The sequence below is a fragment of the Salmo salar genome, chromosome 11 (assembly GCF_965601325.2).
Source record: "Salmo salar chromosome 11, fSalSal1, whole genome shotgun sequence".
Lineage (NCBI taxonomy): Eukaryota > Metazoa > Chordata > Actinopteri > Salmoniformes > Salmonidae > Salmo > Salmo salar.
In genome coordinates, this window is record NC_138301.1 from 106,700,879 (window position 1) to 106,722,181 (window position 21,303).

Sequence of the window (21,303 nt, forward strand, 5' to 3'; positions counted from 1 at the left end):
CCACTCCATACGACGACCGTTACACAGGAAGTTAAAGTTTGGTTGCAAATGGGTCTTCCAAATGGACAATGACCCCAAGCATACTTCCAAAGTTGTGGCAAAATGGCCTGACTCAGTTACACCAGCTCTATCAGGAGGAATAGGCTAAAATTCACCCAATTTTTTGTGGGAAGCTTGTGGAAGGCTACCCGAAATGTTTGACCCGAGTTAAACAATTTAAAGGCAATGCACCAAGTACTAATTGGGTGTATGTAAACTTCTGTCCCACTGGGAATGTGATGAAAGAAATCAAAGCTGAAATAAATCATTCTCTCTACTATTATTCTGACATTTCACATTCTTAAAATAAAATGGTGATCCTATCTGACCTAAAACAGGGAATTTTTACTAGGATTAAATATCAGGAATTGTGAAAAACTGAGTTTAAATGTATTTGGCTAAAGTGTATGTAAACTTCCAACTTCAACTGTATATGCGTCAGCCTACTAATTATACAAATAGGCCCTATTATATTTCATAATTAAAATCAATTTCACTAGCCAATACTTGTAACTTTGTATGCCGCATGTGCTGCACCAGAATCACATGTTCTCTTCTGCTTTAACAAGGTTTGAATGATGTGCGTAATTCCAGTCCATATAATACAGTATAATACAATACAGTACAGTAATAGAGTCCACACTCAAAAAGATAAGCCTACTGGAGCTAGTTTCATTCATTTACCCAAGAGCATATAAACTCAGCAAAAAAAGAAACGTCCTCTCACTGTCAACTGCGTTCATTTTGAGCAAACTTAACATGTGATTCAACAACGGAGACATAAACTGAACAAGTTCCACAGACATGTGACTAACAGAAATGGAATAATGTGTCCCTGAACAAAGGGGGGTCAAAATCAAAAGTAACAGTCAGTATCTGGTGTGGCCACCAGGTGCATTAAGTACTGCAGTGCATCTCCTCCTCATGGACTGGACCAGATTTGCCAGTTCTTGCTGTGAGATGTTACCCCAATGTATGTTTTTCTGTCATGTGTAATGTGCAGTAGCCTATATATCAAATAGGCTATGTACTGGATAACGGCACAATTGTTTAGGCTTTTTTGGGCTTGGGCTCATAAAATGTCTAATGTACGGCTCATAAAATGTCTAATGTAGGGCTCATAAAATGTCTAACGTAGGGCTCATAAAATGTCTAATGTAGGGCTTATTAAATGTCTAATGTAGGGCTCATTAAATGTCTAACGTAGGGCTCATTAAATGTCTAACGTAGGGCTCATAAAATGTCTAATGTAGGGCTCATAAAATGTCTAATGTAGGGCTCATTACATGTCTAACGTAGGGCTCATAAAATGTCTAACGTAGGGCTCATAAAATGTCTAATGTAGGGCTCATAAAATGTCTAATGTAGGGCTCGTAACATTTGTAATATAGGGCTCATAAAATGTCTAATATAGGGGTCATTAAATGTCTAATGTAGGGCTAATTAAATGTCTAATGTTGGGCTCATTAAATGTCTAACGTAGGGCTTATTAAATGTTTAATATAGGGCTCATAAAATGTTTAATATAGGGCTCATTAAATGTCTAATGTAGGGCTCAATAAATGTATAATGTAGGGCTCATAAAATGTTTAATGTAGGGCTCATAAAATGTCTAATGTAGGGCTCATTAAATGTCTAATGTTGGGCTCATTAAATGTCTAACGTAGGGCTTATTAAATATCTAACATAGGACTCATAAAATGTTTAATATAGGGCTCATAAAATGTCTAATGTAGGGCTCATTAAATGTCTAACGTAGGGCTCATAAAATGTCTAACGTAGGGCTCATAAAATGTCTAACGTAGGGCTCATAAAATGTCTAATGTAGGGCTCATAAAATGTCTAATGTAGGGCTCATAAAATGTCTAATGTAGGGCTCATTACATGTCTAACGTAGGGCTCATAAAATGTCTAACGTAGGGCTCATAAAATGTCTAATGTAGGGCTCATAAAATGTCTAATGTAGGGCTCGTAACATTTGTAATATAGGGCTCATAAAATGTCTAATATAGGGGTCATTAAATGTCTAATGTAGGGCTAATTAAATGTCTAATGTAGGGCTCATTAAATGTCTAACGTAGGGCTTATTAAATGTTTAATATAGGGCTCATAAAATGTTTAATATAGGGCTCATTAAATGTCTAATGTAGGGCTCATATAAATGTATGATGTAGGGCTCATAAAATGTCTAACGTAGGGCTCATAAAATGTCTAATGTAGGGCTCATTAAATGTCTAATGTTGGGCTCATTAAATGTCTAACGTAGGGCTTATTAAATGTCTAACATAGGGCTCATAAAATGTTTAATATAGGGCTCATAAAATGTCTAATGTAGGGCTCAATAAATGTCTAACGTAGGGCTCATAAAATGTCTAACGTAGGGCTCATAAAATGTCTAACGTAGGGCTCATTAAATGTCTAATGTAGGGCTCATAAAATGTCTAATGTAGGGCTCATAAAATGTCTAATGTAGGGCTCGTAACATTTGTAATATAGGGCTCAAAAAATGTCTAATATAGGGGTCATTAAATGTCTAATGTAGGGCTAATTAAATGTCTAATGTAGGGCTAATTAAATGTCTAATGTAGGGCTCATTAAATGTCTAACGTAGGGCTCATAAAATGTCTAACGTAGGGCTCATAAAATGTTTAATATAGGGCTCATAAAATGTCTAATGTAGGGCTCATAAAATGTCTAATGTAGGGCTCATAAAATGTCTAATGTAGGGCTCGTAACATTTGTAATATAGGGCTCAAAAAATGTCTAATATAGGGGTCATTAAATGTCTAATGTAGGGCTAATTAAATGTCTAATGTAGGGCTAATTAAATGTCTAATGTAGGGCTCATTAAATGTCTAATGTAGGGCTCATTAAATGTCTAATGTAGGGCTCATAAAATGTTTAATATAGGGCTCATAAAATGTCTAATGTAGGGCTCATTAAATGTCTAATGTAAGGCTCATAAATGTTTAATATAGGGCTTATAAAATATCTAATGTAGGGCTCATTAAATGTCTAATGTAGGGCTTATTAAATGTCTAACGTAGGGCTCATTAAATGTCTAACGTAGGGCTTATTAAATGTCTAACATAGGGCTCATAAAATGTTTAATATAGGGCTCATAAAATGTCTAATGTAGGGCTCATAAAATGTCTAATGTAGGGCTCATAAAATGTTTAATATAGGGCTCATAAAATGTCTAATGTGGGGGTCATTAAATGTCTAATGTAGGGCTCATTAAATGTCTAACGTAGGGCTTATTAAATGTCTAATGTAGGGCTCATAAAATGTATGATATAGGGCTCATAAAATGTCTAACGTAGGGCTCATTAAATGTCTAATGTAGGGCTCATTAAATGTCTAATGTTGGGCTCATTAAATGTCTAATGTAGGGCTTATTAAATGTTTAATATAGGGCTCATAAAATGTTTAATGTAGGGCTCATAAAATGTTTAATGTAGGGCTCATAAAATGTCTAATGTAGGGCTCATTAAATGTCTAATGTTGGGCTCATAAAATGTCTAATGTAGGGCTCATAAAATGTTTAATATAGGGCTCATAAAATGTCTAATGGGGGGTCATTAAATGTCTAATGTAGGGCTCATTAAATGTCTAACGTAGGGCTTATTAAATGTCTAATGTAGGGCTCATAAAATGTATAATATAGGGCTCATAAAATGTCAAATGTAGGGCTCATTAAATGTCTAATGTAGGGCTCATAAAATGTCTAATGTAGGGCTCATAAAACGTCTAATGTTGGGCTCATTAAATATCTAACGTAGGGCTTTTTAATGTTTAATATAGGGCTCATTAAATGTCTAATGTAGGGCTCATTAAATGTCTAATGTAGGGCTCATAAAATGTCTAATGTAGGGCTCATAAAATGTCTAATGTAGGGCTCATAAAATGTCTTTAATGTAGGGCTCAATAAATGTATAATGTAGGGCTCATAAAATGTTTAATATAGGGCTCATAAAATGTCTAATGTAGGGCTCATTAAATGTCTAATGTAGAGCTCATTAAATGTCTAATGTAGAGCTCATTAAATGTCTAATGTTGGGCTCATTAAATGTCTAATGTAGGGCTCATAAAATGTCTAATGTAGGGCTCATAAAATGTCTAATGTAGGGCTCATAAAATGTCTAATGTAGGGCTCACTAAATGTCTTTAATGTAGGGCTCAATAAATGTCTAATGTAGGGCTCATAAAATGTTTAATATAGGGCTCATAAAATGTTTAATGTAGGGCTTATTAAATGTCTAATGTAGGGCTCATTAAATGTGTAATGTTGGGCTCATTAAATGTCTAATGTTGGGCTCATTAAATATCTAATGTAGGGCTCATTAAATGTCTAATGTATGGCTCATTAAAGGTCTAATGTAGGGCTCATAAAATGTCTAATGTAGGGCTCATTAAAGGTCTAATGTAGGGCTCATAAAATGTCTTTAATGTAGGGCTCATAAAATGTCTAATGTAGGGCTCATTAAATGTCTAATGTAGGGCTCATTAAATGTCTAATATACGGCTCATAAAATGTCTAATGTAGGGCTCATTAAATGTCTAATGTTGGGCTTATTAAATGGCTAATGTAGCGCTCATTAAATGTCTAATGTAGCGCTCATTAAATGTCTAATGTAGGGCTCATAAAATGTCTAATGTAGGGCTCATTAAATGTCTTTAATGTAGGGCTCAATAAATGTATAATGTAAGGCTCAATAAATGTATAATGTAGGGCTCATAAAATGTTTAATATAGGGCTCATAATATGTCTAATGTAGGGCTCATTAAATGTCTAATGTAGGGCTCATAAACTGTCTAATGTAGGGCTCATTAAATGTCTAATCTAGGGCTCATAAAATGTCTAATGTAGGGCTCATTAAATGTCTTACCTCTCTGCAGACTGCAGCGATCTGGCCCTCGTCCATGCAGGTCTCAGTCACCACGTCAGTCAGTGAACCTCCAGCCAGGTATTCCATCACCACCCATAGCTCATCCCCTACCAGGTAACTACAGACAGAGGAAAGAGAGATGAAGTATACTAGTCCCTACCAGGTAACTACAGACAGAGGAAAGAGAGATGAAGTATACTAGTCCCTACCAGGTAACTACAGACAGAGGAAAGAGAGATGAAGTATACTAGTCCCTACCAGGTAACTACAGACAGAGGAAAGAGAGATGAAGTATACTAGTCCCTACCAGGTAACTACAGACAGAGGAAAGAGAGATGAAGTATACTAGTCCCTACCAGGTAACTACAGACAGAGGAAAGAGAGATGAAGTATACTAGTCCCTACCAGGTAACTACAGACAGAGGAAAGAGAGATGAAGTATACTAGTCCCTACCAGGTAACTACAGACAGAGGAAAGAGAGATGAAGTATACTAGTCCCTACCAGGTAACTACAGACAGAGGAAAGAGAGATGAAGTATACTAGTCCCTACCAGGTAACTACAGACAGAGGAAAGAGAGATGAAGTATACTAGTCCCTACCAGGTAACTACAGACAGAGGAAAGAGAGATGAAGTATACTAGTCCCTACCAGGTAACTACAGACAGAGGAAAGAGAGATGAAGTATACTAGTCCCTACCAGGTAACTACAGGCAGAGGAAAGAGAGATGAAGTATACTAGTCCCTACCAGGTAACTACAGGCAGAGGAAAGAGAGATGAAGTATACTAGTCCCTACCAGGTAACTACAGACAGAGGAAAGAGAGATGAAGTATAGTCATTGCATGTGATGGTCATATTTACAGTAGCTGCTATACGTGTGGTTCTCCCCATCAGCAACCACAGTATGTGTGTGAGCCTCACCTGTCCAGGTAGTTGACTATGTTGGGGTTTTTGTTTTCCCTCATAACCAGGATCTCGTTGATGATGAGCTCCTTCTTAGGCTGCTGTTGGAGGTTCATCTGCTTGATGGCCACCTGATAGAGGAACAACCATAAGCAGGACACCACATGTTGTCTTCAGTGCTCTGACAGATTACACGTTAATGTGCCAGAAGAGAATCAGCAGGGTGACAGATAGACGTGTAAGATGTGGATGATTTTCTGAAGTGACTGTGGTAGTCAAGTTAGTTTACCTCCTGTCCAGTAGCAATGTCAATGGCTGTGTACACAGTGCCAGATGCCCTGAGGAAACAAGAGAACAATGCATTAGTTCCACATAGAAACAAGTCCTCATGCAAGGAGTTAGAACAGATCGCCCAAGCTCTCAAAGTTTCAAGTTTCTAGTTTTTATTGTCATGTCCACAAGTACAGTGAAAGGCCTTTCATGTTTGCTCCTTCCAAAACCTGTCTCTCCACGGTACCTCCATAATATTAGCGGTATGCCAACTCTCAAGAGCCTGGAGGACATTTGTCAATTGTTTTATTAACACAAAAATCTCCTTCAAAAAAACAATTACAGAATGTATTTGAATGCAAGCAGTTCAATGGCTTCCTTTCATAAATTATCAAGTACCATTTCCTTTGGCCACCAGATGGCAGCATTGACCATTGGCCGTTGGAAAAGGCAGCACTAGTGTCCCTGGGTCAGTAATAACTAATAGGAGTAATTAACCGGTCAATAAGATGACCTTTCCTCTCTGATATCTATAAATGTCCTGCATGATTTAAGACCCTACAGTCTATAATGTGCACATTATATCACTTGCATATGTGGAGAATGTCACAAGCTCATTCTGCTGTGAGTGTGTGGTGTGTCTAAGTTACATTTGGAGAGTGTGTGGGGTGCTCACCACTCTGTGATGTGTTTAGTGTATGACTTGTGTGTACAGTACCAAGTCTGTAATGCATACAGTTCATGACTGGCATATGAACCCACTCTGCCAAGTGTACAGTGTGTTTGAAGTACCCTTTTCAACATGTACAATTTGATTCCTTGCAAAGTGTCTGTTCTGTACCATGTACAGTATATGTACTGTAAATGGTGTGTTATTCTGATCCCTGTGCCACTGGGGTGTTGGGGCTCCAGTGGATTCACAGATCTGATAGTGCCTCTACAGTAGCCTGAGCATCAATTTAATCAGACAGACACAGATTACAGTAAATTGAAGGCAGGTAGCTTAGTGGTTAAGAGCATTGTGCCAGTAACTGAAAGGTTGCTGGTTTGAATCCCCAAGCTGACGAGGTGAAAAACCTGTCAATGTGCCCTTGAGCAAGGTACTTAACGCTCTGGATGAGAGCGTCTGCTAAATGACTACAATGTAAAAAGAAAAAAAGCTTGGCTGTCCCTCTCTCTGCCCTGACATTTTACACCTCTGAATGGTAGAGGGCAGAGACATGATTCTGTATTCAACCACCTCACAATCTGCCTTTGGGCAAGACACCACAGGCACCCCCAGGTACATCCTGGGGCATGGTCAGGTTTATACCTGACTGAATGTCTTTTTGTTTCTATGATGCTTCCACTTCTGTATGAGCTCCAAGGGAACATAACACAGACCCATGGTGAATGCTGTAACCAGGAATATAACACAGACCCATGGTGAATGCTGTAACCAGGAATATAACACAGACCCATGGGGAATGCTGTAACCAGGAATATAACACAGACCCATGGGGAATGCTGTAACCAGGAATATAACACAGACCCATGGGAAATGCTGTAACCAGGAATATAACACAGACCCATGGGGAATGCTGTAACCAGGAATATAACACAGACCCATGGGGAATGCTGTAACCAGGAATATAACACAGACCCATGGGGAATGCTGTAACCAGGAATATAACACAGACCCATGGGGAATGCTGTAACCAGGAATATAACACAGACCCATGGGGAATGCTGTAACCAGGAATATAACACAGACCCATGGGGAATGCTGTAACCAGGAATATAACACAGACCCATGGGGAATGCTGTAACCAGGAATATAACACAGACCCATGGGGAATGCTGTAACCAGGAATATAACACAGACCCATGGGAAATGCTGTAACCAGGAATATAACACAGACCCATGGGAAATGCTGTAACCAGGAATATAACACAGACCCATGGTGAATGCTGTAACCAGGAATATAACACAGACCCATGGGGAATGCTGTAACCAGGAATATAACACAGACCCATGGGGAATGCTGTAACCAGGAATATAACACAGACCCATGGGGAATGCTGTAACCAGGAATATAACACAGACCCATGGTGAATGCTGTAACCAGGAATATAACACAGACCCATGGTGAATGCTGTAACCAGGAATATAACACAGACCCATGGTGAATGCTGTAACCAGGAATATAACACAGACCCATGGGGAATGCTGTAACCAGGAATATAACACAGACCCATGGGGAATGCTGTAACCAGGAATATAACACAGACCCATGGGGAATGCTGTAACCAGGAATATAACACAGACCCATGGGGAATGCTGTAACCAGGAATATAACACAGACCCATGGTGAATGCTGTAACCAGGAATATAACACAGACCCATGGGGAATGCTGTAACCAGGAATATATAACACAGACCCATGGGGAATGCTGTAACCAGGAATATAACACAGACCCATGGGGAATGCTGTAACCAGGAATATAACACAGACCCATGGGGAATGCTGTAACCAGGAATATAACACAGACCCATGGGGAATGCTGTAACCAGGAATATAACACAGACCCATGGTGAATGCTGTAACCAGGAATATAACACAGACCCATGGGGAATGCTGTAACCAGGAATATAACACAGACCCATGGGGAATGCTGTAACCAGGAATATAACACAGACCCATGGTGAATGCTGTAACCAGGAATATAACACAGACCCATGGGGAATGCTGTAACCAGGAATATAACACAGACCCATGGGGAGTGCTGTAACCAGGAATATAACACAGACCCATGGGAAATGCTGTAACCAGGAATATAGCACAGACCCATGGGGAATGCTGTAACCAGGAATATAACACAGACCCATGGGGAATGCTGTAACCAGGAATATAACACAGACCCATGGGGAATGCTGTAACCAGGAATATAACACAGACCCATGGGAAATGCTGTAACCAGGAATATAACACAGACCCATGGGGAATGCTGTAACCAGGAATATAACACAGACCCATGGGGAATGCTGTAACCAGGAATATAACACAGACCCATGGGGAATGCTGTAACCACGAATATAACACAGACCCATGGGGAATGCTGTAACCACGAATATAACACAGACCCATGGGGAATGCTGTAACCAGGAATATAACACAGACCCATGGGGAATGCTGTAACCAGGAATATAACAAAGACCCATGGGGAATATTGTAACCAGGAATATAACACAGACCCATGGTGAATGCTGTAACCAGGAATATAACACAGACCCATGGGGAGTGCTGTAACCAGGAATATAACACAGACCCATGGGAAATGCTGTAACCAGGAATATAACACAGACCCATGGGGAATGCTGTAACCAGGAATATAACACAGACCCATGGGGAATGCTGTAACCAGGAATATAACACAGACCCATGGGGAATGCTGTAACCAGGAATATAACACAGACCCATGGGAAATGCTGTAACCAGGAATATAACACAGACCCATGGGGAATGCTGTAACCAGGAATATAACACAGACCCATGGGGAATGCTGTAACCAGGAATATAACACAGACCCATGGGGAATGCTGTAACCAGGAATATAACACAGACCCATGGGGAATGCTGTAACCAGGAATATAACACAGACCCATGGGGAATGCTGTAACCAGGAATATAACACAGACCCATGGGGAATGCTGTAACCAGGAATATAACACAGACCCATGGGGAATGCTGTAACCAGGAATATAACACAGACCCATGGGGAATGCTGTAACCAGGAATATAACACAGACCCATGGGGAATGCTGTAACCAGGAATATAACACAGACCCATGGGGAATGCTGTAACCAGGAATATAACACAGACCCATGGGGAATGCTGTAACCAGGAATATAACACAGACCCATGGGGAATGCTGTAACCAGGAATATAACACAGACCCATGGGGAATGCTGTAACCAGGAATATAACACAGACCCATGGGGAATGCTGTAACCAGGAATATAACACAGACCCATGGGGAATGCTGTAACCAGGAATATAACACAGACCCATGGTATATAACACAGACCCATGGGGAATGCTGTAACCAGGAATATAACACAGACCCATGGGGAATGCTGTAACCAGGAATATAACACAGACCCATGGGGAATGCTGTAACCAGGAATATAACACAGACCCATGGGGAATGCTGTAACCAGGAATATAACACAGACCCATGGGGAATGCTGTAACCAGGAATATAACACAGACCCATGGGGAATGCTGTAACCAGGAATATAACACAGACCCATGGGGAATGCTGTAACCAGGAATATAACACAGACCCATGGGGAATGCTGTAACCAGGAATATAACACAGACCCATGGGGAATGCTGTAACCAGGAATATAACACAGACCCATGGTGAATGCTGTAACCAGGAATATAACACAGACCCATGGGGAATGCTGTAACCAGGAATATAACACAGACCCATGGGGAATGCTGTAACCAGGAATATAACACAGACCCATGGGGAATGCTGTAACCAGGAATATAACACAGACCCATGGGGAATGCTGTAACCAGGAATATAACACAGACCCATGGGGAATGCTGTAACCAGGAATATAACACAGACCCATGGGGAATGCTGTAACCAGGAATATAACACAGACCCATGGGGAATGCTGTAACCAGGAATATAACACAGACCCATGGGGAATGCTGTAACCAGGAATATAACACAGACCCATGGGGAATGCTGTAACCAGGAATATAACACAGACCCATGGGGAATGCTGTAACCAGGAATATAACACAGACCCATGGGGAATGCTGTAACCAGGAATATAACACAGACCCATGGGGAATGCTGTAACCAGGAATATAACACAGACCCATGGGGAATGCTGTAACCAGGAATATAACACAGACCCATGGGGAATGCTGTAACCAGGAATATAACACAGACCCATGGGGAATGCTGTAACCAGGAATATAACACAGACCCATGGGGAATGCTGTAACCAGGAATATAACACAGACCCATGGGAATGCTGTAACCAGGAATATAACACAGACCCATGGGAAATGCTGTAACCAGGAATATAACACAGACCCATGGGGAATGCTGTAACCAGGAATATAACACAGACCCATGGGAAATGCTGTAACCAGGAATATAACACAGACCCATGGGGAATGCTGTAACCAGGAATATAACACAGACCCATGGGGAATGCTGTAACCAGGAATATAACACAGACCCATGGGGAATGCTGTAACCAGGAATATAACACAGACCCATGGGGAATGCTGTAACCAGGAATATAACACAGACCCATGGGGAATGCTGTAACCAGGAATATAACACAGACCCATGGGGAATGCTGTAACCAGGAATATAACACAGACCCATGGGGAAGTCCCCTGCCAGGAGTCTGGTTTACTGTTTGGTTCCACACCCTGACCTTTAGCCTAGTTTCCACTGCATTAACTTTACCAGTAGCCCATGCCTTCCTTGTATCCATCACTAAACCTTCCCAGTCTCATAACACCCCAGAAGTCTTTTTGACTACAGTCTGTTTTGCTGCAGCAGAATGGCTTCATTTCGATAATGAGGTCTCACAGATTGACCTTATACAGAATGAAGTGGAAGACTCATTTTACAAGTCACACTCTAGAGATTTAGTCAAGTCACACATCTCTCTCACGTCTCTCACTCTGTTCTCCTTGCCCTCTCTCTTCTTTATTGTCCCTCCCTGAGACTGTCAGGCTACACCATTGTATTGTATTGTGAGTGTGTATGAATAATGAATGAGTGTTTCTGCAGCGTATCCCGAGCCAGCCACTGATGCGCTGCAGCCAGCAAGGTAATGCCCTGTTGTTAGGTAGCTGTGGAACCAATCCACACTGATCATTGACTCATCAGGAAGCTTCTCATGTGATCTCCAGAGGTGATGGAGTGTGAGGTGGCTAAGGCCACTGAGCTCAGGATTTGTTAACTGCTCTCATCCTCAGGTAACATTTCCCTGTGGTTTTAATCAGAGAGGTCTGTGAGAAACCACAGTTTAGTGTTCATATCCTTGTGCACAGCTGTTTTCATTTATAGACAGTGTGTGCATTTTGTCTGTCGTTACCACCCACATTGATCAGGGGAGCCCTTAGTAGTGTGTTAAGCAGACAGTGCTGGAGGAAGCTGGCTACTGCTGTTGTTGTGTTCAGGTCTGAGGTGGAGGGAGTGGTGATGTCAGGGCTAAGCTCACCCCAGCTCGCCCAGAGAGAGAGAGAGAGAGAGAGAGAGAGGAGGGAGAAAGAGTGAGAGAGAGAATCAGAGAGAGAGAGAGAGAGAGAGAAAAGGGAGAAAGAGTGAGAGAGAGAATCAGAGAGAGAGAGAAGGAGGGAGAAAGAGTGAGAGAGAGAATCAGAGAGAGAGCAGGCTGAGCTCATCTGGCCCGCAGCCATGTCTGAATAAAGTTCCTTTCTACTTCTCTCTCAGACTCTAAAACCTCTTTCTTTTTCTCATCTCTGGTCACTCCTGAGTGAGGCGTTGTCTTTCTTTCTCTCAGTTGGGCTGACTACCAAAGACTACTTTGTTCCAATAAGAGGCAGTAAGTAGCTAGTGGATTTGGATTGAAAGTGGACTTACCCTTGTCCTATTTTCTCAAAGCGTGTGTACTTCTTTTTGGGGTCCCCCACACTCACAATGCTCCCTGGGAAGACAGAGAGAGGTGATTAGTGGAGAGTGTCTCTAGGTCAGACTGAGGCACACACACACACACACACACACACACACACACACACACACACACACACACACACACACACACACACACACACACAGCACGGCCATGGAGAGGGCAACCCTGCATTACACACACGCTCCTCTGCCCACGCTATTCAGGGATGTCGCCTGCTGTGGGGCCTCGTACTGAAGCCAAATACACTGCTGCATGCTGGGAGGTTGTCCTGCACAGTAGAGCACTGCTGATTTTTTGGACAGGGGCACATGCAGACACTGCAGAGAGGACACTGCAGAGAGGACACTGCAGAGAGAGCAGTACTCTGACTATAGAGGGGCGCTTGGCCGTCCTAAGGCTGTAATCTGTGGCTTACTGAGCAGCCCACACTAATCACTGCGGTAGGATGGGTTTAGAGCTGAAAGGCCTGGACACATCACAGTACAGTCACAGCACAATCTCTATGGGACTCTCCATGCTCCATAGATCCACAGAGAGACAACATACTCAGTCGCTCCAGAATCTCCTCGTCTGTCATCTTGGACTTCTTCCTCTGCCGATCGGTGTGGCGGTACAGAGTGCTGGACGTGTTCTCCGGCTGTACCTGGGACTCCGGTGGGGTTGTGGCCTCCTTCACAGGGGTGGGAGGCGCCAAGGGCTCGATGACAGAGCGGGTGTAGATCTGTCAGGAGAGGCGCAGGACACAGTCACAATCAGAGAGGAGCAGGGCACAGTCACAGTCAGAGAGGTTCAGGACACAGTCAGAGAGGAGCAGGACACAGTCACAATCAGAGAGGAGCAGGGCACAGTCACAGTCAGAGAGGTTCATGACACAGTCAGAGAGGAGCAGGACACAGTCAGAGAGGAGCAGGACACAGTCAGAGAGGAGCAGGACACAGTCAGAGAGGAGCAGGACACAGTCAGAGAGGAGCAGGACACAGTCACAATCAGAGAGGAGCAGGGCACAGTCACAGTCAGAGAGGTTCAGGACACAGTCAGAGAGGAGCAGGACACAGTCAGAGAGGAACAGGACACAGTCAGAGAGGAGCAGGACACAGTCACAATCAGAGAGGAGCAGGGCACAGTCACAGTCAGAGAGGTTCAGGACACAGTCAGAGAGGAGCAGGACACAGTCAGAGAGGAGCAGGACACAGTCAGAGAGGAGCAGGACACAGTCACAGTCAGAGAGAAGCAGGACACAGTCACAATCAGAGAGGAGCAGGGCACAGTCACAGTCAGAGAGGAGCAGGACACAGTCACAGTCAGAGAGGAGCAGGACACAGTCACAGTCAGAGAGGAGCAGGACACAGTCACAGTCAGAGAGGAGCAGGACAGTCACAGTCAGAGAGGAGCAGGACACAGACACAGTCAGAGAGGAGCAGGACACAGTCAGAGAGGAGCAGGACAGTCACAGTCAGAGAGGAGCAGGACACAGTCAGAGAGGAACAGGACACAGTCACAGTCAGAGAGGAGCAGGGCACAGTCACAGTCAGAGAGGAGCAGGGCACAGTCACAGTCAGAGAGGAGCAGGGCACAGTCAGAGAGGAGCAGGACACAGTCACAATCAGAGAGGAGCAGGGCACAGTCACAGTCAGAGAGGTTCAGGACACAGTCAGAGAGGTTCAGGACACAGTCAGAGAGGAGCAGGACACAGTCACAATCAGAGAGGAGCAGGGCACAGTCACAGTCAGAGAGGTTCATGACACAGTCAGAGAGGAGCAGGACACAGTCAGAGAGGAGCAGGACACAGTCAGAGAGGAGCAGGACACAGTCAGAGAGGAGCAGGACACAGTCAGAGAGGAGCAGGACACAGTCACAATCAGAGAGGAGCAGGGCACAGTCACAGTCAGAGAGGTTCAGGACACAGTCAGAGAGGAGCAGGACACAGTCAGAGAGGAACAGGACACAGTCAGAGAGGAGCAGGACACAGTCACAATCAGAGAGGAGCAGGGCACAGTCACAGTCAGAGAGGTTCAGGACACAGTCAGAGAGGAGCAGGACACAGTCAGAGAGGAGCAGGACACAGTCACAGTCAGAGAGGAGCAGGACACAGTCACAGTCAGAGAGGAGCAGGACAGTCACAGTCAGAGAGGAGCAGGACACAGTCAGAGAGGGGCAGGACACAGTCAGAGAGGAGCAGGACACAGTCAGAGAGGGGCAGGACAACAAGCATACTGTACAACTTTGTACTGAGTTGAGTTATTGAGGTGATTAGACTGTAAGCCTTCTTAAGTCTTAGATCTGTAACATTGTGTTAAGTCATTGTTCATAACCTCAGGGTGACTCACAGATTTAGTGTGCTCAGGTCGAGGTGCGATGACGGGTGGCAGCTCATTGTCATCATCGTCATCCTCCTCCTCCTCTTCCTCCTCTTCCTCCTCCTCCTCCTCCTCTGACACAGGGGGTGCTATAGGGGGCTCTGTGGATGTCTTTGCATCCTGAGGTGTAAAACAAGGTGTCAGTGAGGAGGTCTGTAGTACATTGGACTGTGCCAATCTGAAACACTGGGACAGCTGCGTCACCTGCATTACTGTAAATGGTTTGTCCAGGGACTCCTAATGTTCCATGTAATAAGGCACGTCCATGCTGACAATAGACACCTCCTAAGACCATACCATTACATCAGGGTGCTCAGCTGTGAAATAAGATAGGGTATAACATAAATATTCTATTTATTCCACAGTGTAATCAGGAATCTAGTTATCCAACATGATCCACTTGATTAAACCTGGGCCCTTATCCACAAATCTAAGATCTGTCCATATAATATGATTTATTATTATCTAAAAGGAAAAATTGACCCTAGATCAGCACTGCTACTTTGAGAGCCTTTGTGGATACGGGCCTTGGACAAGAAAGCTCCAGAACTAGAATGGCTTCTGATCATATGGGCTGAGGTATAGATCCATGACAGCTGTGAGAAAACCAGCTAGAACGTGGCTAACATTCTCTGTCGTGATGTGTTTCAGTGACAGCTCATAGAACAGCATTATACAGCACACAGTTGGACCTGGAGAGCCAAACAAGCAAACCAACTCCTGACCCAACACACCAACTCCAACCATAGCCACTAAAAGCAGCCGTACAATACAGTAAGTCACACACCCATTCTTATGGTGGATCAGAGTGCTATGCAAAGCCCGTCACTCTCTCCTGTACTCCATCATAAACACCACCATCTGGGTGACCACTTGGACTGTACAGTGGGATAGATTTCCTCCATCCCTAGCCTAAATATGTAACGTAGATGGTAAAACATATCCAAAGCAGCACAGCATAGCAGTAGTGGTGATTAGCTGCGGGCTATTGGTGCCAAGCCAGCAGCTCTTTGCTTAGCAGTGGAAGTTGATTTGGTTTAAGCGGTACCATGAGGGATAATAGGGGTCAGTGTTCTGAAGACAGACCCAGATTCACAGCGCAGACAGAGCCGAAGAAGGCAGTGGAGATGAGAGGCTACCTGGCTAATGATGAGCAGTGTAAGCAAGCATGGTTCTACTGGGCCATGCGGTCAGATCTAAAGCAGGGACATACTGGCTCTGTGGGGAAGGGAGTGAAGAACACGTGTTCAGACATGCAGGATCTTGAAGATCATAATAGCCCTCTTAGGCATGCGCCCTGCCCTGACAGTTTTAAGCAGGGGCCATTTGGAATTGTTTAAGGAACTGCTTACAACAAGAGGTGAAATAGAGAAGCCATTACACTTAAAAGAGAGTGAAGCGTTCTCTAATATCTCAAACATTCATGTCGATCCAATAGAGCCTGCATATCTGGGCAAACCCAGCATCAACAACATTAAGAGTTCAAAATGGTTCCATTTAGTGTTCAGCCAATGTAGAGGTATGTGGAAAGGAATATGTAGGAGTTACCTTGTCAAATAATGCACTGCAGGTTCTAAGGCTGACAGGAGGCCCAGACGACAGCAGTCGGTTCTGAATGTGAAGGTTGAAAATGGGAGGATTTACTGAACACAGACCCACACAACATTACAGAGCAATGGACTATAGAGGGATGGGGGAGAGCAGAGGACAGGGGACCACTACAGAGGGATGGAGGAGAGTAGAGGACAGGGGACCACTACAGAGAGATGGGGAGAGTAGAGGACAGGGGACCACTACAGAGAGATGGGGAGAGTAGAGGACAGGGGACGACTACAGAGAGATGGGGAGAGTAGAGGACAGGGGCCCCCACTACAGAGAGATGGGGAGAGTAGAGGACAGGGGACCACTACAGAGAGATGGGGAGAGTAGAGGACAGGGGACCACTACAGAGAGATGGGGAGAGTAGAGGACAGGGGACCACTACAGAGAGATGGGGAGAGTAGAGGACAGGGGACCACTACAGAGAGATGGGGAGAGTAGAGGACAGGGGACCACTACAGAGGGATGGAGGAGAGAAGAGGACAGGGGACCACTACAGAGACATGGGGAGAGTAGAGGACAGGGGACCACTACAGAGAGATGGGGAGAGTAGAGGACAGGGGACGACTACAGAGAGATGGGGAGAGTAGAGGACAGGGGACGACTACAGAGAGGTGGGGAGAGTAGAGGACAGGGGACCACTACAGAGAGATGGGGGAGAGTAGAGGACAGGGGACCACTACAGAGAGATGGGGAGAGTAGAGGACAGGGGACCACTACAGAGAGATGGGGGAGAGTAGAGGACAGGGGACCACTACAGAGAGATGGGGGAGAGTAGAGGACAGGGGACCACTACAGAGAGATGGGGAGAGTAGAGGACAGGGGACCACTACAGAGAGATGGGGAGAGTAGAGGACAGGGGACCACTACAGAGAGATGGGGAGAGTAGAGGACAGGGGACCACTACAGAGAGATGGGGAGAGTAGAGGACAGGGGACCACTACAGAGAGATGGGGAGAGTAGAGGACAGGGGACCACTACAGAGAGATGGGGAGAGTAGAGGACAGGGGACCACTACAGAGGGATGGAGGAGATTAGAGGACAGGGGACGACTACAGAGAGATGGGGAGAGTAGAGGACAGGGGACCACTACAGAGAGATGGGGGAGAGTAGAGGACAGGGGACCACTACAGAGAGATGGGGAGAGTAGAGGACAGGGGACCACTACAGAGAGATGGGGAGAGTAGAGGACAGGGGACCACTACAGAGAAATGGGGAGAGTAGAGGACAGGGGCCCACTACAGAGAGATGGGGGAGAGTAGAGGACAGGGGAAGACTACAGATGAATGGATCATCACATATCAAATGAGGAGAGATTTTCATGGGTGAAGAGACACAAATGATGTTTTGCGGACCTCCTGCTGATGACCAGCCCTAGCTTCTGACGTAGAGATGACAAGGTGATCACTAGCGTGATATTAGTGGCAGAACATTTTGTTTCTGCAAACTGACTTAATGCCATCGTACGGTACCTACCACTGTTACCCTACACATTGACTTAATGCCATCGTATGGTACCTACCACTGTTACCCTACACATTGACTTAATGCCATAGTATGGTACCTACCACTGTTACCCTGCACATTGACTTAATGCCATAGTATGGTACCTACCACCGTATCCCTACACATTGACTTAATGCCATCGTACGGTACCTACCACTGTTACCCTACACATTGACTTAATGCCATCGTATGGTACCTACCACTGTTACCCTACACATTGACTTAATGCCATAGTATGGTACCTACCACCGTATCCCTACACATTGACTTAATGCCATCGTATGGTACCTACCACCGTATCCCTACACATTGACTTAATGCCATCGTACGGTACCTACCACCGTATCCCTACACATTGACTTAATGCCATCGTATGGTACCTACCACTGTTACCCTGCACATTGACTTAATGCCATCGTATGGTACCTACCACTGTTACCCTGCACATTGACTTAATGCCATAGTATGGTACCTACCACCGTATCCCTACACATTGACTTAATGCCATCGTATGGTACCTACCACCGTATCCCTACACATTGACTTAATGCCATCGTATGGTACCTACCACTGTTACCCTACACATTGACTTAATGCCATCGTATGGTACCTACCACTGTTACCCTGCACATTGACTTAATGCCATCGTACGGTACCTACCACTGTTACCCTGCACATTGACTTAATGCCATCGTACGGTACCTACCACTGTTACCCTGCACATTTACCTAATGCCATAGTATGGTACCTACCACTGTATCCCTGCACATGGATATGATACTGGTAGCGACCTTGTATATAGTGTACATTCTTGTGTGTTTTACTCCTTGTGAGTATTTATTCTTAGATTTGTTAAAAAATCCATTCTATCTTTTGATATCTGATCTAGTATTTGAACACTGCATTGTTGAGAGAGAGGTTGTAGGACCTGTTGTATACTGTTCAAAGAACAAATAAACTTAGATTTTATACATACAGTTTATCAGAGTGCTGACCGATTGAGAGGTGTGGTACCTACTGCCTGTTTCTTAACCAGCTCCTTATTGAGAGGAGTGGTACCTACTGCCTGGTTCTGAACCAGCTCCTTATTGAGAGGTGTGGTACCTCCTGCCTGGTTCTGAATCAGCTCCTTATTGAGAGGTGTGGGACCTACTGCCTGGTTCTGAACCAGCTCCTTATTGAGAGGTGTGGTACGTACTGCCTGGTTCTGAACCAGCTCCTTATTGAGAGGTGTGGTACCTACTGCCTGGTTCTGAACCAGCTCCTTATTGAGAGGTGTGGTACCTACTGCCTGGTTCTGAACCAGCTCCTTATTGAGAGGTGTGGTACCTACTGCCTGGTTCTGAACCAGCTCCTTATTGAGAAGTGTGGTACCTCCTGCCTGGTTCTGAACCAGCTCCTTATTGAGAGGTGTGGTACCTACTGCCTGGTTCTGAACCAGCTCCTTATTGAGAGGTGTGGCACCTCCTGCCTGGTTCTGAACCAGCTCCTTATTGAGAGGACTGGTACCTACTGCCTGTTTCTTAACCAGCTCCTTATTGAGAGGACTGGTACCTACTGCCTGTTTCTTAACCAGCTCCTTATTGAGAGGACTGGTACCTACTGCCTTTTTCTTAACCAGCTCCTTATTGAGAGGACTGGTACCTACTGCCTGCTTCTTAACCAGCTCCTTATTGAGAGGAGTGGTACCTACTGCCTGGTTCTGAACCAGCTCCTTATTGAGAGGTGTGGTACCTCCTGCCTGGTTCTGAATCAGCTCCTTATTGAGAGGTGTGGTACCTACTGCCTGGATCTGAACCAGCTCCTTATTGAGATGAGTGGTACCTACTGCCTGGTTCTGAACCAGCTCCTTATTGAGAGGTGTGGTACCTACTGCCTGGTTCTGAACCAGCTCCTTATTGAGAGGTGTGGTATTTACTTTCTGGTTCTGAACCAGCTCCTTATTGAGAGGTGTGGTACCTACTACCTGGTTCTGAACCAGCTCCTTATTGAGAGGTGTGGTACCTCCTGCCTGGATCTGAACCAGCTCCTTATTGAGAGGTGTGGTACCTCCTGCCTGGTTCTGAATCATCTCCTTATTGAGAGGTGTGGTACCTACTGCCTGGATCTGAACCAGCTCCTTATTGAGATGAGTGGTACCTACTGCCTGGTTCTGAACCAGCTCCTTATTGAGAGGTGTGGTACCTACTGCCTGGTTCTGAACCAGCTCCTTATTGAGAGGTGTGGTACGTACTGCCTGGTTCTGAACCAGCTCCTTATTGAGAGGTGTGGTACCTACTGCCTGGTTCTGAACCAGCTCCTTATTGAGAGGTGTGGTACCTACTGCCTGGTTCTGAACCAGCTCCTTATTGAGAGGTGTGGTACCTCCTGCCTGGTTCTGAACCAGCTCCTTATTGAGAGGACTGGTACCTACTGCCTGTTTCTTAACCAGCTCCTTATTGAGAGGACTGGTACCTACTGCCTGTTTCTTAACCAGCTCCTTATTGAGAGGACTGGTACCTACTGCCTGTTTCTTAACCAGCTCCTCATTGAGAGGACTGGTACCTACTGCCTGTTTCTTAACCAGCTCCTTATTGAGAGGACTGGTACCTACTGCCTGTTTCTTAACCAGCTCCTTATTGAGAGGACTGGTACCTACTGCCTGTTTCGTAACCAGCTCCTTATTGAGAGGAGTGGTACCTACTGCCTGGTTCTGAACCAGCTCCTTATTGAGAGGTGTGGTACCTCCTGCCTGGTTCTGAATCAGCTCCTTATTGAGAGGTGTGGTACCTACTGCCTGGATCTGAACCAGCTCCTTATTGAGATGAGTGGTACCTACTGCCTGGTTCTGAACCAGCTCCTTATTGAGAGGTGTGGTACCTACTGCCTGGTTCTGAACCAGCTCCTTATTGAGAGGTGTGGTATTTACTTTCTGGTTCTGAACCAGCTCCTTATTGAGAGGTGTGGTACCTACTACCTGGTTCTGAACCAGCTCCTTATTGAGAGGTGTGGTAGCTCCTGCCTGGATCTGAACCAGCTCCTTATTGAGAGGTGTGGTACCTCCTGCCTGGTTC

General features: G+C 44.8%; 1 protein-coding gene across 2 annotated transcripts in view; it reads right to left on the minus strand.

The window, feature by feature from the left end:
- Window positions 1-21,303, minus strand: part of LOC106563430 (serine/threonine-protein kinase PAK 3) — a 74,133-nt gene that overhangs the window by 12,723 nt on the left and 40,107 nt on the right. The window contains exons 6-12 of one of the 2 annotated variants that reach the window (XM_082958242.1): window positions 16,694-16,756; window positions 15,116-15,265; window positions 13,335-13,509; window positions 12,737-12,800; window positions 6,122-6,170; window positions 5,851-5,963; window positions 4,929-5,046 (exon numbers count right to left, since the gene is read on the minus strand). In XM_082958242.1, the coding sequence (XP_082814368.1) occupies window positions 4,929-5,046; window positions 5,851-5,963; window positions 6,122-6,170; window positions 12,737-12,800; window positions 13,335-13,509; window positions 15,116-15,265; window positions 16,694-16,756 (732 nt within the window). The remainder of the gene's footprint in view (window positions 1-4,928; window positions 5,047-5,850; window positions 5,964-6,121; window positions 6,171-12,736; window positions 12,801-13,334; window positions 13,510-15,115; window positions 15,266-16,693; window positions 16,757-21,303) is intronic. The other variant, XM_082958243.1, reaches the window with a different exon arrangement.